The sequence below is a fragment of the Cajanus cajan genome, chromosome 6, assembly GCF_000230855.2.
Source record: "Cajanus cajan strain Asha chromosome 6, NIPB_CcT2T_4, whole genome shotgun sequence".
Lineage (NCBI taxonomy): Eukaryota > Viridiplantae > Streptophyta > Magnoliopsida > Fabales > Fabaceae > Cajanus > Cajanus cajan.
This window is the reverse complement of record NC_138522.1, coordinates 2,997,736-3,013,066: the sequence shown is the minus strand read 5'-3', so window position 1 is coordinate 3,013,066 and position 15,331 is coordinate 2,997,736. Positions and strand designations below refer to the sequence as shown.

Below are 15,331 nucleotides of genomic sequence, written 5' to 3'. Positions count from 1 at the left end.
TAAAATAGATCCTCTTTTCTAAATTATATTATGCATACAAGCATGTGAACTGGGACAACTAGGGAGTAAGGACGACAATTTGCATTTTGCTTGTACTCGATAGAGGACGGTTTACGAAGATACGGCACATTAATCACGCCCAAGGCTTATGCGGTTGCGGACAATAATATTTTAGCAACCCAAAGGGTCGTACAATATTCTGATTACTTATTCTAATATTTGATAAATTTTTATACTTTTTCAATATTCTTTTTCTTTATTACTCATCTTTCACATTCTCACTTAATTAAGTGGTTCAATATTTCTTATTTTTAATTAAAGATCATGATTTCATACCTGATTTCAACCTGAAGTTGTGGTATGAAGTAGGGATGATAATGAGGTAGATTTGAGTTTCAATACTTTTGTTCTTATTTTCAAGTTTATATCTTATGATTTATATTTATTTCTGTCTTCATACTGGTGAGTATAAATTTGTATTTCATCTCAGTTTTTGTTGGATATCGAATGTATTTATACCCCTTTTATATCCACTTAGAAAATAATTAAATATTTAAAAAAAAAGAAAAATTCTAACAAGGTAATAATTATAAAATTATATTAATTAGGTAAATAATAATTATATAATTATATTAATTAAGTTTTACCTGATATAAATTTAAAAGAGAGTAAAAATTATATTAATTTTAAGTAAATTTTAAAGTAAATTCAGTTTCTAGAAATTTAAAACAAATATAAGAATGTGAAGAATTGTGGAATAGGTAAATATATATTTATCTATGATCTTGTACTTGATTTAATAAAATAAATATTATCCGTATTTATATTTATATTTAATTAAATTAGATATTTTTTTTATCAAAATTAAGGTAAATTGTACAATTAAGGTTAACCTAGTAATTGGGTGGGAAAATGTTAAAATAATTAAAAGCATGAAAATTTAGGTTCAATCTTCGTTACGATCATCTTTATAATCTTTCTTATCTTTAAAAAAAAATTAAAGTAAATTTTATCATTATTCATGAATACAAATTTATTTATGAATCATAATTGAAATTACCACTTTCCAAGTAATCCAATAAAAAAAAAGTTTCTGTTTATAAAAAGAAAATACTCTCTTTTCTTACTTGTCTGTTCCATATATAAAATTTTGTACAATTATATTTTTGTGAATTCATTTGTGTTCATGGAAGTAGGTAACCAAGAGGTGAGGGTTAAATTATAGCTTATGGCCAGAGATGTCCTTTGGTCTGTGGAGTGTAGCGTCGACCATACTGCGAAAGGTAGTGGGTAGCATCATTTTCAACCAGAAAGATCAAAAAAGTCTTTCCCATTTGTTCTTTTTAGGATATTTTAATTATTCCTTTACCTTTTTGTATTCTCTGCCATAAAAGCCTCGCTTGCCTTTTATTATTATTTTAAAACTTGACTTCAGCAGTGGTGCATGGAATTTCAAGGTAGGGAAAAGGCATCGAATGAAACCCACCGCTACCATGGTTACTGGTTAGGTACACATTTAGATGTAGATGGTTTAGCATGCTTCCCACAGGACAAATGATCTTAGCCATATGTGCCCACTTTCTAACACGTGTAATATTAAATAATAAATGAATGCAAACTTCACTCTCTTTTTTACTACAAAAATTAATACAAGGTTTAGTAGCTCCTTAGGGAGGATGAATCACAACTAACACTCTCACAAAGAAATCCATTAAATGATTATCCGACTGAATTTGACGTTCTTAATTAATGTTTTGAGTTTGAACTTAGTAGATAGTGAAAAGGTGATTGAAATGATAGATTTAATTAAAAATAATCAATCAATTTTATTTTAATTTTTAATCAACTTAATAGATGCTTCACATTAATAGTATAGTTTAAAAATTTATTAAAAAAGAAGAAGAAATAGAATAAATAAATTCTAAAAAGATATGGAAGGTTTTTAGCTTATTTGGTTTGATAAAAAAATTGCAATGAAATAATATTACAAGTCATTTAGTTTAAATAGAATGAAAAAAAATTGATTATAAATATAAATATTATGTTATTCTTATATAACATGTTTAACCCACACAAAATAGAAACAATTGATTATCAAATAGAAACCACACAACAAAACTGATTATCAAATATAAAACTGATTATCCCATATAACCTTGCAACAAAATTGATTATCAGCATGAAACTTATTACTATAAATGAAAAGGGTTGATTTTGGAAATTAAGTACGGTTTACTTATGCCAAAGAAATCCTTTTTTTTTCTCTATACTTTCACATTCTTCTCTCAATTTCTTAACTATTTTCATGCTAACAAACAGGGTGTAAGGAACTTTTAAATTTTATAAATGACTTCTTAAGTGTTGCATGAACAGTTAACAATATTACGAGAGTAATTTTGACAGTGAATATTTTTCTAGGGTAACAAAGATTATTTGTGATAATACAAAATCTAATTTAATTTTTAGTAATTGTTGGTTGATGCAAACCGTCATAAACCTTAGTTTTTGAAGTTTCACGTTAAGTAAATAAAAAAAAGTTTAATTTGATAATCAAGCTATAAAGATCTTATACCTAATTCCGTTTCTCGGCTTGAGTTGTAACGGAAAACAAAAAAGGGGCATCGAAATTTATCCGCTGTAATCCTTATATGCATAAAAGGACAACTTATTTTTCTTAGTTCATTGAATAAGCTTTGGACACATGCCTACTGTTAATGTGGTTACTTCATTAAAAGAAAATCTCAATAAAGCATTGCATTAATAGTAAAAAAAACATTTAAAAACTATTGCAATCTCGTACTATAAAATGTACATAATCTTATATTGGAATCTTGATATTGTCTTTGTAATTTTAATGAATATTTTAAAGCATTTATTAATTTTCGTTACCATATTTACATAGCTATTGTCAATATACTATTATCCTAACAAAACGTTATATCTACTAAATATAAGACACATATTTTAAAATAGAGAAAGACTTGGAGTGTAAGTTTACAATGAAATAAATTAAAAGATGGTTAGAAGGATATAGTTTAAAGGTAATTATAAAAGTAAATGGTTTAAAAAAAAAGTGTGTGCCAAATAGATGTATTGTCTTTATTATTAATATGAAAATAAATGAAAAAAGCTTTTCAACGATGAGTTAGCAAGGAGATTATCAAAAGTTATACTCTTATTTATCTATAAATTTTATTTATGTACTCCATCATTTTATTGTTATTACACACTCTTAAATTTACATAATATTTTTCATTCGTAAATTGCCAACAATGGCTAAATTATAATAAATAACACAAAGATTATGGCTTGAGTGGGGAAAAGAATAAAACTTTTGATTTTGAGGGTATCTCTGACAACGTAAGCAATCTCTAGTTTCCCCCACATTTCTCTGTCCTTGGTTTGCTTTTCGAACGGCTAGAATGATCAAAAGTTTCTGTCTTTGGTTTACATGGGTCCCTTCCCTACTATGGTGGCAACTATAGTATTATTCAACACTTCATTTTATAATCACATCTTCCATTGCCATGCCATATTCTTTTGCATTTATTCCCACGCCTCAATTCTTGTTGTGCACGAAGTAGTAACACTTTAGTCACACTAATTTTGCTTTTCATGTTTGTACAGTGATGTTGCATTTATTTTAGTGAAAATTCAAGTAGTTTTGCACAGCTTGTGGACTACGAACTTTCAACATGCACCCTGAATTTATTAGAAGAAATTCCACAACTCATTGGGGGCAGGATCTCTCTCTCTTTCTTTTTGAGATATGCCCAATGTCTTAAAATTAATAATTAAAAATTAATTTGATTGGAGTTGATATCTCCCACTCTTACAAAAGTTACATAATTTTAGGAATAATTAACTTTAATGAATTTTATATAAATGAATTAGACAACATTTAAGAGCATCTGTAATGGGGTTGCTTATAAATAGTCTTTATGTCACATCACTGCTATATCAACTCTAGCCCACTTTATAAATTGCTTAAATTAGCAGAGTTGCTTGTAGGAGTAACTCTGCTAAAATTTAAGCAATCCATAAAATGAACTAGAGCTGATTTGACAGTAATGTAGCACATGGAGTTACTTATAAACAACCTTACATTGCAGATGCTCTAATGATGAAAATATGTGATCCACATATCCTTGCTCAAACAAAATATCTTAGCCTTGACATTGTTAATTGTCTGAAAATTGTATAACTCTCGTGCCTTCAGAGAGAACCAAGACAGACATACACTCACATATTTTCTTTTATAAGGACACGTGCCAAACAGCAAGTGATTCTATGAAAATGAGATCATAATCAAGAAGATCTTTCGCATTATATATGTATCCCAATCTCTATTATGGAGCCATTTCCAAGTTATTGAGTGATGGTGACTTTCACACAACATTTTTTTCAAATAAAATAACAACAATAAAAAATTTGATAATGAAAAACTAATTATTAAACTCAATCTAACGGCAAGAAATATTGAAGTTAATACATAGATTTTAAGTTCGATTCTCAACGTTAGTTGGGACAAATATACAAGAACTTAGATCCAATTGTTATAATAGAAATATTTTTATTGATAATTAATATGATACAAACAATAATAAAATAATCCAGCAGATTATCAACTTAATGGTGTACATGAATGGACAAGAAAGCAGAATCATTCTAAATAAAGGTGGAGCCCGCATTAAAGTTTCCTTTGAATGATTTGACCTCTAACATTATTATTTGTCACATATTTGTATATTCGACCATACAACACATCTTAGCCAACTTTCATAATGAACGTTAAACTCATGTAACATGGCAACCAATGAGTAAAGTTTATACCATAAGTTTATTAATCATGTGAATTAAGGTTTTCTTGTTTCGTAATGTTCAGATTTTTTTCTTTGGTCGGAAAGGGCGTGAAATGTTTTCGTAATTTTATTTTTATAAACACTTGCAGAGAAAGATCTTTTAAATAAAAGAATATTATTTTTATGTAATTTAGATTAAATCCTACTCACTAGCACTTTTAATAATAAGTATCCAAATTAAATATTTTACAAAAAAGCGTTTAATGGATGCTTTCATACAAAGCACCCAAATTTTTTTAATCAGTCGAAATTAGCAATAGAACCATGTATATAGCACTACAAAGTGCTCATTGAATTTTTTCATATTAACCTTATTTAATTTTACAAAAAAAAAAATAAATAGATGAGAGTAAACTTTATTGTTAAGAATATAAATGAAAACAGATAGATTAATACTATCTTAAAAAGTTAAACGACAATTATTTTAGAACATTTTTTCCTCCTTTTGTAACAATTATATTAGAATGGAGGAGGTTATTTTTGTTTTCGAAACAAACGTCTAAATACACGGTCTATATATATATATACATAGTGTTTCTCTGTCATAATGCTTACAAAGCTTTCTTTATTTTGAAAAAAAAAAAAAAAAAAACTCTTCAAGATGTTTCCAATATTCAAAATCTCATCACGGAGACATAAGAATGTATATTCCTCTTGTTAACGAGTGTGGTTTACATATGTGCATAACTGAGTATAATGGGTTATATAAATCATAATGTGTTATGGGTGAGATTGATTGGACTTTAATTGATTCCGATTGGTTTAAAATTTAGATTTCAAAATTTTTTGTTGTTTAATTCAAATTCTTTTAATTAAAATCATCGAATATATGATGATTTTTTTAAAAAAATAATGGAAATAAATTTTCTTGAAATAAATAAATTTTTTAACATTAACTAAATTAATACATCACAAATTATTAATTAAATTGGTAAATTTGTAATATAATTTATTTATTTTTACTCTATTTAAGTATTTTAAATGCACTATAATACATGAAGATGACCCTCAATATATTTCAATATAATTTTTTTATTTCTTTGAGAAAATCTAGACCTATATATTATACTACAAAAATATCTTTAAAATAATTAAAATAATAAATATATGTTAATTAAATAAAAAATATAAATTAATTAGTTTGGTTCATATCAATTTGAATTTTAAATGTCTAAATTTTATACTTAAATCAATCAACATCAAATTTAATTAATTTGATTTAGATTAAAAAAATAACTAATTTTATTAATTTGATGACTCTAGGTCTAAAGCACTAAAGTATATAAAGAACATAAAAAAAAAAAACTCTTAACATGTCTTTCTAACAATATAAAATTGTGGATAAAATTCGTTTGAATTTGTGTGCAAAATTTATAACTCTTACATGTGTTGAATTGTTATTATATCTTATTTTAAACTTTGATTTACTACAACATTTTTCTCTTTTTATTCCAAAATAATAACTCTTACATGACATTATGACAATATCCAAAAATAAATTTCTTTTAAAAAAATTTAATGGGCATACTAGCTACAATATCAATCAATTTAAAAATAAATTTTAAATAATTATTATAAAAATTAACACTTAATATACTTGACAATTTGTTTTAAGATAATATTATATAAATTTTATATAAATTTTTGGGTTAAAAAAGTTTATAGTCCCTTAATTTTTAAGAATTCAATTTTCAAATTTTAATTTTTTTTTGTCAACTTTTAATTCTCTATTTTATTTATGTCACATAAATTAATTTTCAATATTAAATCTCATTTATTAAGTAATGATATATATTAATAAATGTCTGACTGAATTATTGATGTTAATATAGCTATTTAATAGATATTAAATTATATGATACGTATTATATAATTAATAATCACATGAATATCAATAATCAAGTCAATAATAATTTATTAACATACATGATGACTTAATAAGAAAACTTTAACTTTAAAGCCTATTTTATAGAATAAAAAAATAAAGGATTAAAAATTAATAAAAATTTAAGAAAAATTTAAAAACTAAATTTTTAAAAAGTTGAAAACTAAAAACTTATTTAACTTAATTTTTTTATTAAAGGAAGTGGTATTAGATTGAATATCAATATTATATTTAGATGGTTATTTTTTTATATATAAAAGTCAATGTTAAGAAATAAGAAAAAAAAAATGTTTTGATGATCTTTTATGCTATTTAACTATACGTATTGTTTATTTATTACTAAATGAATAAGTATTAATTATGAAAGTTTAGGTGGTCATAAAAGTCAATTTTAAATAAGTATTTTTAATGTTTAGATGACTTTTTTATATTGTTTATGTGTATATAATTATTTTTATAAATGAATAGATACTAAATTTCACCATCACGCTTAGTTTTTGTTTTTGCTTTTTTTTTTTTTAATTTACAATACGGATACAAAATTTAAAACTTAACATATATCACTGTTTTAACTAAATGGACAGGACATTTTTGTGAGACAATCATTTCTTTCTGTAGTAGGCTTATTTGGAAAAACATGTTTGATTTTATGGTAAAACGTGTTTATTTAATTAAAAAAAAAACAGTTTGACAATGAGAATACCACAGAATCCAACAAAATTCAACAACGTTATAGTTATTTTTCTTATCCATCAGTGTTATAGTTATTTTTTCTTCTTCATATTAATAGCCATGCGTTGTATAAAATAATTAAATTATGGTATAATAATCATAAATTATGTATCATAATATATATGATTTTTAAATAATTTATATAAAAATAAATAAATTTATTTTACTAAATAAAAACACATATTTTTACGAGTTTAGATTCTTTCTTGCAATTTTCTCTCTCAAGTCTCTTTCCTGCAATATTAATAATTATTAGATATATCTAATAGCTCAAATTTAATTATTTAAAGAATTATATTAATTATAAAATTAAATTTAAATTATTAAATATATTATTATGGTAAGAAAAAATTTAAAAAGAAAAAATTGCATAATAAGATCCAAATTCCATATTTTTACTGTGAAGGAAAAGGAATCAACCTCTGTTCTGCAACGCAACAAGAGTGGAGTCTGCAGTGCAGTCTACAGTACCTGCATGCGTCTTCCCACATCCCATCAGTGCGTGAACCAATCAGCATTCGCCACGTGAGCGCGGGTCCACTTATTAATAATTGATGCGACCGAGACGAGATTCGAGGCACGCCAGCGCAATCGTGGTCGGCACAAGCAACGGTTGAAAACGAACCTGCAATCCCAACACACACCCGCGAAGCAGCGTAACGTTCCCCCTAAGACAGTTGGTTCGACACCACGGTTCTCGAGCACGATTCGTTCTCTCTCTCGTTCGCCATTCCCAAGATAAAGCATTAAGCAACCATCACCAAAGAGAGTTAAAGGAAAAAATAAGAGTTAGAGAGAGAAACACAAACTCACTCTTCCCATGAAGCTTATCGGCGACGGTGCCGGTGGCCGGATTGTCCTCGTCGGCGTCAAATTAGATCCTCGCAGCCGTGAATTGCTCACGTGGGCGCTCGTTAAGGTGGCGGAGCCCGGCGACCTCGTCATTGCGCTTCACGTGCTCGACACCGCCACCGGTATCTCTCTCTTCTTTCTCTCTCTAACTTTATTCTTAATAATAATCTGAATCGTGATTTTATTTTTTCGTTGCAGAGGGAGCGGCGTCGCTGTTATCTCTGGTGAAGACTTTCGATTCCGTTCTCGCCGTTTACGAAGGCTTCTGCAACCTGAAGCAGGTTCGTTTCGCCGTTATTTATTTATTTATTTTTTTGTTCTTCTTCCGTTTCGGTCACGTGGAATAAATGTTTTGTCACCGCGGTTTCGGTTCCGGAACTCCGTTTGTTTGTACGATTTTCGTTTCGTTCAGGTTGGATTGAGGCTTAAAGTGTGTCGCGGTGGTTCGGTTCGGAAGGTTCTGGTGAACGAGGCGAAGGCGTTTGGCGTTTCCACGGTGATTTTGGGAACTTCTAAATCTCACCACACTATTCGTTCTTCCGCTTGGGTTGCCAAATACTGCGCGAAGAAATTGCCCAAGTGTGTCTCTGTGTTCTCTGTTGATAATGGCAAAATCGCGTTCCGCAGAGAAGCTTCCAGATTGTGTAGTGATCGAGGTTTAATTAGTTTTATTTCTTCGTTTTCTGCGTTTCTTTTGCTTAATAGTAATAATATGCGTTTAATTAATGATATGCTTCGTGAGTGAAGTGTGTTTTAGTACTTTTTTGGTGAGGGATGTTTGTTGATGAATGTTTGGTGAGAGAAATAAAAGTGAGAATGATAGAGTTTTTACTGTTGTGGCAGAAAAATTACTCGAAGGGGCAAATTTGTCGGCAAAATCATTGGTGGTTTATACAAGTAAGAGTACGAAGAGTTGTGGAAGTTGTGCGTTGCAGGAGTGTTCTGGAATTGAGTTTGAGCAAGGGTTGTGTGAGGATGTTGAGAAGGAGAATCCACTTGCTTTGGTTCCGTTTAAGAATCTTGATGAGGATGATGCTCCTTGTTATTCAGTTGTGGCCAGTAATTCGAAGCGTAGACCTGGTTGGTCGTTGCTTCGTCATGTATTTCATCCCAGAAAGCATACCCATACCCATAAGCATTGTATGAAAAATACATTTGTTTTTCAACGGGCATTGCGACAACCGACTTTTCATTCTTCGGCTGTAGTCCATCCAGATCAGAAACAAATTACTATTGAGCAGATTGATGATTCCCCACTTGATGGGGTGAGTGGTGCCATTGTGCCATTTGGATCTGCTTCTGTTTTTGCTTCTCCCTCCCTTTGTAGTGATTTGAGTAGCCTTCCTGAAGAATTGTTGGTGTTGCAAGAGAAGTATTCGTCTTCATGCAGATTATATAGTTTGCAGGAACTTGTATCAGCAACCTCCAACTTCGCACTGGGTTAGCTTTCCCTGCTTTGACTTTTGTTTCCCAGCTTCTGTTCTGGTTGCCTTCTTGGGGTATCTTCTAATAGGTTTTTTTTTCCCTCTTGTTTTCAGAAAATTTGGCTGGCAAAGGTGGTTGTAGTTATGTTTACAGAGGATGTCTTCCAGATGGCAAGGAATTGGCTGTGAAAATTCTGAAGCCATCTGAAAACGTGATAAAGGAATTTGTTCAGGAAATTGAGATCGTTACAACTTTGCAGCACAAGAACGTAATATCTATATCTGGCTTTTGTTTAGAGGGCAACCATTTGCTACTAGTTTATGATTTTTTATCAAGGGGAAGCCTAGAAGAAAACCTTCATGGTAGATATTTATTTAGCTTTGCATACTAATTGCTAGGGATTGCATAAACCTTTTCATTCTCTAATTTGTCTCTCTTACTTGTACTTTCTGGCAAAGTCAACAAGGCGGACTGTAGTGCATTTGGTTGGCAAGAAAGGTACAAGGTGGCCGTAGGTGTAGCAGAGGCACTGGATTATCTGCATAATGGCTGTGCAAGAGCCGTGATCCATAGGGATGTGAAATCTTCGAATATCCTTCTTTCTGATGATTTTGAGCCTCAGGTAATGTAATAGATTTTCTTTCATTTCTCTGTTAGATGTTACACTGTGAAACTTCTTCCACTGGATTTCAGCTATGCTTATGCTTAAATCCTTGTGTTAATTTCTTCAGCTTTCAGATTTTGGACTGGCTAGTTGGGCTTCATCTTCTTCTTCCCATATTACTTGCACTGATGTCGCTGGAACTTTTGGGTGAGTAGCATAGCATCCCTCTTGTTCCTCCTTTGGCCTGTTTACCTATACTTCTGATTTGCTCTGAGCAAGTTTTATCCTGCAGATACCTCGCACCTGAGTACTTTATGCACGGTAAAGTGACTGATAAAATTGACGTATATGCTTTTGGTGTTGTACTCCTTGAGCTTCTCTCTAATAGGAAGGTCATTAGTAATGAATCTCCAAAGGGCCAGGAGAGCCTTGTTATGTGGGTAAGTTTTTTTTATTTTTATTTTTATTTTTTTACCTTTCTTATAAATTCAGCTTCTAAGATTATTACAACACTGTTTTTACAGTAATGAAACGTGTGCCAATATAAGAACTGAACATCTTGCATTGTACTATATCCCTATGAATTGGATTTGAATGATATTGTTGAAAATCTCCAGGCAACACCAATTTTGAAAAGTGGGAAGTTTTCCCAATTGCTTGATCCAAGCCTAGGCAATGAATGCGACGATTGCCATATCAAGAGAATGATTTTGGCTGCTACTCTCTGCATTAGACGGATGCCTAGATTGCGACCTCAAATCAGCCTTGTAAGTCTTTTGCCCGTGCAAAGGTGCTCCGTTCCATTTGTCCTTCCTTTTAAGTCCTTTTGAATATCAATCATGTTTTTTAAATGATGCTGCAGATATTAAAACTTCTGCATGGTGATGAAGAGGTGACAAGATGGGCAGAACAAGAAGTTAATGCACCAGTGGAACTTGATGGATTTGATGAGGAACAAGTTCCAACTAATAATATTCAGTCCCACCTGAACCTTGCTTTGCTGGACTTGGAGGATGATACGCTTTCTATCGGTAGCTCTGAGCAGAGTATCTCGTTGGAGGACTATTTGCAGGGAAGATGGAGTCGCTCTTCAAGTTTTGACTGACCAGTTCATTTCGACACCATATTGGAATGAAATGTTTGTTTCATATATTATTCTTTTGTTTTTCTTAGGTTAGATTTTCAAATTATGCGGTAGCGCAGATTGGGTCTTGGAAGAGAGGTCCAACGGAAAAATGTTCAGCCCCCCTCCTTGACTTTGTAGCTATGTCTCAATCTGTATTCTGGAAAGCTTTTAGCGGCAGAACTCGTGTTGGTGAGCGTTTGGGCTTTTTGGAGCAAATTCTAACGGGCTAATTGTGTAAAATTTGACAAAAACAATGAAGAGTACATATTCCACAATGAGAGAACGACCTCTTGCTTCTTAGTTCTTACTTCTTAGTTGTCTTGTCACATACCAAAAGTCCACCTGTGGTGTTGTTTCGTCGGGGTTAAGAGGTGGCATCTTCTTTTAATCTTTCTTTCTTTAACTGTAACTATTTTCATGTTTCATTCTTGTGGTGTGAATAAAAATGAACTGTAAAGTTTGAGTTTAAGGTGATTTTCGCTAGATTTAGATGCTATAATTGTTTGTACGCATATGTAAGTACCATATGTATAAAGCGATGCAGGGAAAACTTTGGGATATTGTGAAGTTCAAAACTTTGATAAAAATAAAGTGCTGTTTAAAACATGTAATTATGATCTTAATACAAATGAAATTAGGGGACTTTAAAACAGATATTTAGCATAGGAAATGACGGTGACGCTAATGATGGTGAAGCAACGATCAGATTTCTAGATGACTTTCTGATCAAATATTCCATTGAATACTTGTAAATAATTCAACGGCTATTTTTTTACGTATGGTATCCTTTACTGGAGGCACTTGACAGCGATTGAGAAGAGAGAAAAAGATAATTAAAAAAGAAAAACAATTGTAAAATAAACACGAGTATAAGTGAAGTTTTTGCTTCAACTGAACCAACCGTCATTTTCGCAAGAATTTATTGGTACTAAATAGTTATTCTGAACCAACTCGTAGAGATGAGGACTCATGTATAGATGTACATTTGGACTCTTGAAATACAGATATATCAGGACTGTTTAATTACACTAGGTTAGTGGTCACTGGTCAGACATCAATACTCGGCTATGAACTTGTATAATCCAAGAGAAATACAGCTTTACTGTGGAGATATGGTATTAAATTGTCTCGTGACTTTTAACAGTTCAATTAGATGTATCCTTTTACTAATTCTTAAAGAAACGATTTCCTATACAGGTAGTTATCATTTACTCAACCAATAAAAAAAATAATAATTAGTAAAAACATGAGTTTCTTAATTTGTCTGCAAACCAAAAAATCTTTTGCCTTAACCATTGTTCTAGTAAAAGGATATCTTTAACCATATGAGATCTAAGAAAACTTACCCGCATTTATCAATTTGTGTTACTTTCTTTGTGAAGAAAAACCCTTTTTCTATATATACAGGTGTCATATTAAGGATATGAATCTTTTTCCTCAACTCCAATTCCTTAATGTACGTGAATGTTATTTTCATAATAAATCTATCATCTGTATTTATAATTTTATCCAAATTCATGTGCGAATCACGAGAGTCATAGTCATGATTAATTTTTAGGGAGATAACTCGATAAGCAATCTGTGAGTTATCTTGAAATATGAATCTCTCGGTCGAATGACAATCAAAATGGTAAAGAGTCTCTCACTTGTTTGTCACTAGCGTGAAGAACCTCTGTTTGGCCTATTCGAGATAGAAGAGCATGTTTAGTTAAATGGAGAATCTTGTTAATTCATTCTTTGATACTTTGACGACATGTCTCTTTTTGTTAGTTATTTCATGCTATATGCTAAAAAATTTAAAGGATTATTATAATCGATCTAGTGTTAGAGAATCAAAGTAATATACACAAGATTTTAGCTTTAATATTTTTGCTGTTGTTGTACAAAAACTAAATGCTATTATTTTTTTCTAACCTCATACACTGGTCCATAAAGTTTACAAAATGTTTCGTAAAATTAAAAGCTTTATATTACTGGTCTATCAAAATATATTCAACGTTCATGCTAACATTCATCTTCTATATATTAATATTTTTATTTGGATTTGTATTGACGGTGGTCATTCATATACTCATGTGAATCACTCTAGATGATAGTGTCAAGAGAGACTATCGAATGGTAACTGATTATAATCAAGTTAACTGACAGATTATATTATTGCAAAAAAAAAAAATAATAAGTTACATAAATCAAGACAGATAAAGAGTGCAAATTAAAGAGAAAAAAGAAAGAGAAATGAAAGCTAATGAACGACAAAACAAATATATCAACACTGACACATGCCGGGTGTCTTTTACAAGTGGTGCATGGTATATCATCAATTTTAACTTAAGATACATCTAAACTAATAGACCATTATACATCTTATCACACTATATTCAAATTTTTGAATTTTTGATTGAAATTAATTTTTTTTAATTACCAAAAAAAAAAGAGCAAGTGTTACGATGCACTGACGTAGCTGTTATTCACTTTCGGAACAGGCCGTTCTGAAATCAGAACAGGCCGTTCCAGATGAAAAAATAATAATTAAATAATAAATCAGAACGGGCCATTCCAGATGAAAAAAATACATGACGAATGGATCAGAACTGTCCGTTCCGAAATCAGAACGGCCCGTTCCAGATTCAAAAATAACACATGACTAGTTAAGGGCCATTCTAAATTCAGAACGGGCCGTTCTAACTACAAATTTGTCATAAGAATTTTTTTAAGCAAAATAATATTTTTTTTCACTCTACTGAATTATATTTAAAATTTCAGTATAGTTTTTCAATTGATAATGCTTTTCTAGTAGAATTAGAGGTTTACATTAATTATATGCGTAAATTTTTAATTCTAATTAGAAAATAACACCAAACAAAATTTCCTATTATAAATATAATTTTCTCATTTAAATTATTGCAAAAAATTGTTAGTTTTAGTTTTATATCTCGACATTTTCTTCTTAAAAAAACGATGTTACCAAATATTTTTAAATTTAATTTACATTAGTTTAATTGCTTTTAAGGTGCATAGACTTTCGTGGTTTTGTTGCCAATGCCACAAACATTAGGCGTTAATTAAATGTCACCTAGTGTGAGGAGAGATACTCATTTTTTGTTTGGATTTGCATTGGTTGCTAATGTATGTGGCATTAAACATAAGTTAGACAAAGGCTCTCTGCCTAATTAGGGTCGGACGTGAGTTTTGTCATACCAGACACGAGAGAATAGGAGACTCTTTGCCTCAATGACATTAGGTGCGGGTAGTTTGGTGCTAAGCGTGAGTGAGATATGAAGCTCATTCCTCAATGACATCAAGCATCCTATGAATGAAGTCCAAAACTAGGTCTAATAAGTTTAAAACCCAAAAAGTCTTATACTAAGGTCCATAATACAAGACCAAACAATATAAACTCCTATACTACCAAAAATATGATAAAGGTGGTCATCCATGTAAAACCTAAGTGAAAAGAAACCCAAAAAGTCTTATACTGAGGCCCATAATACAAGACCAAACAATACAAACTCCTATACTACCAAAAATACGAGAAAGGTGGTCATCCATGTAAAGCCCAAGTAAAGAGAACCATAGGCCCACCAAACCCATTGGGCTCACTAAGCTCAGAAGCAGTCAAAAGCCCAAAGGCCCATGAAGTCCAAAATTAGGCCCAATAAGCTTAAAACCCAAAAAGTCTTATACTAAGGTCCATAATACAAGACCAAACAATATAAACTCCTATACTACCAAATATATAAGAAAGGTGGTCATCCATGTAAAGCCCAAGTAAAGAGAACCCTAGGCCCACCAAACCCATTGGGCTCACTAAGCTCAGAAGCAGTCAAAAGTCCAATGGCCCATGA

At 30.7% G+C, this 15,331-nt stretch overlaps 1 protein-coding gene across 1 annotated transcript; it reads left to right on the top strand.

The window, feature by feature from the left end:
* Positions 1-8,090: 8,090 nt before the first annotated feature.
* LOC109814859 (kinase with adenine nucleotide alpha hydrolases-like domain-containing protein) lies at positions 8,091-11,955 on the top strand. Its single transcript, XM_020379374.3, has 10 exons — positions 8,091-8,453; positions 8,530-8,612; positions 8,744-8,987; positions 9,175-9,771; positions 9,870-10,118; positions 10,215-10,378; positions 10,488-10,567; positions 10,653-10,800; positions 10,978-11,127; positions 11,223-11,955. Exons 1-10 carry the CDS (start codon positions 8,300-8,302, stop codon positions 11,463-11,465), a joined length of 2,112 nt encoding a protein of 703 aa, XP_020234963.1. The 5' UTR covers positions 8,091-8,299; the 3' UTR covers positions 11,466-11,955.
* Positions 11,956-15,331: the final 3,376 nt, after the last annotated feature.

Excerpts from the sequence above, each read along its gene's own strand:
- LOC109814859 (XM_020379374.3), top strand. The coding sequence starts at position 8,300 with ATGAAGCTTATCGGCGACGGTGCCGGTGGCCGGATTGTCCTCGTCGGC. Across the intron at positions 10,119-10,214 it reads CCTAGAAGAAAACCTTCATG|TCAACAAGGCGGACTGTAGT; the intron begins GTAGATATTTAT and ends TTTCTGGCAAAG. Across the intron at positions 11,128-11,222 it reads TGCGACCTCAAATCAGCCTT|ATATTAAAACTTCTGCATGG; the intron begins GTAAGTCTTTTG and ends ATGATGCTGCAG.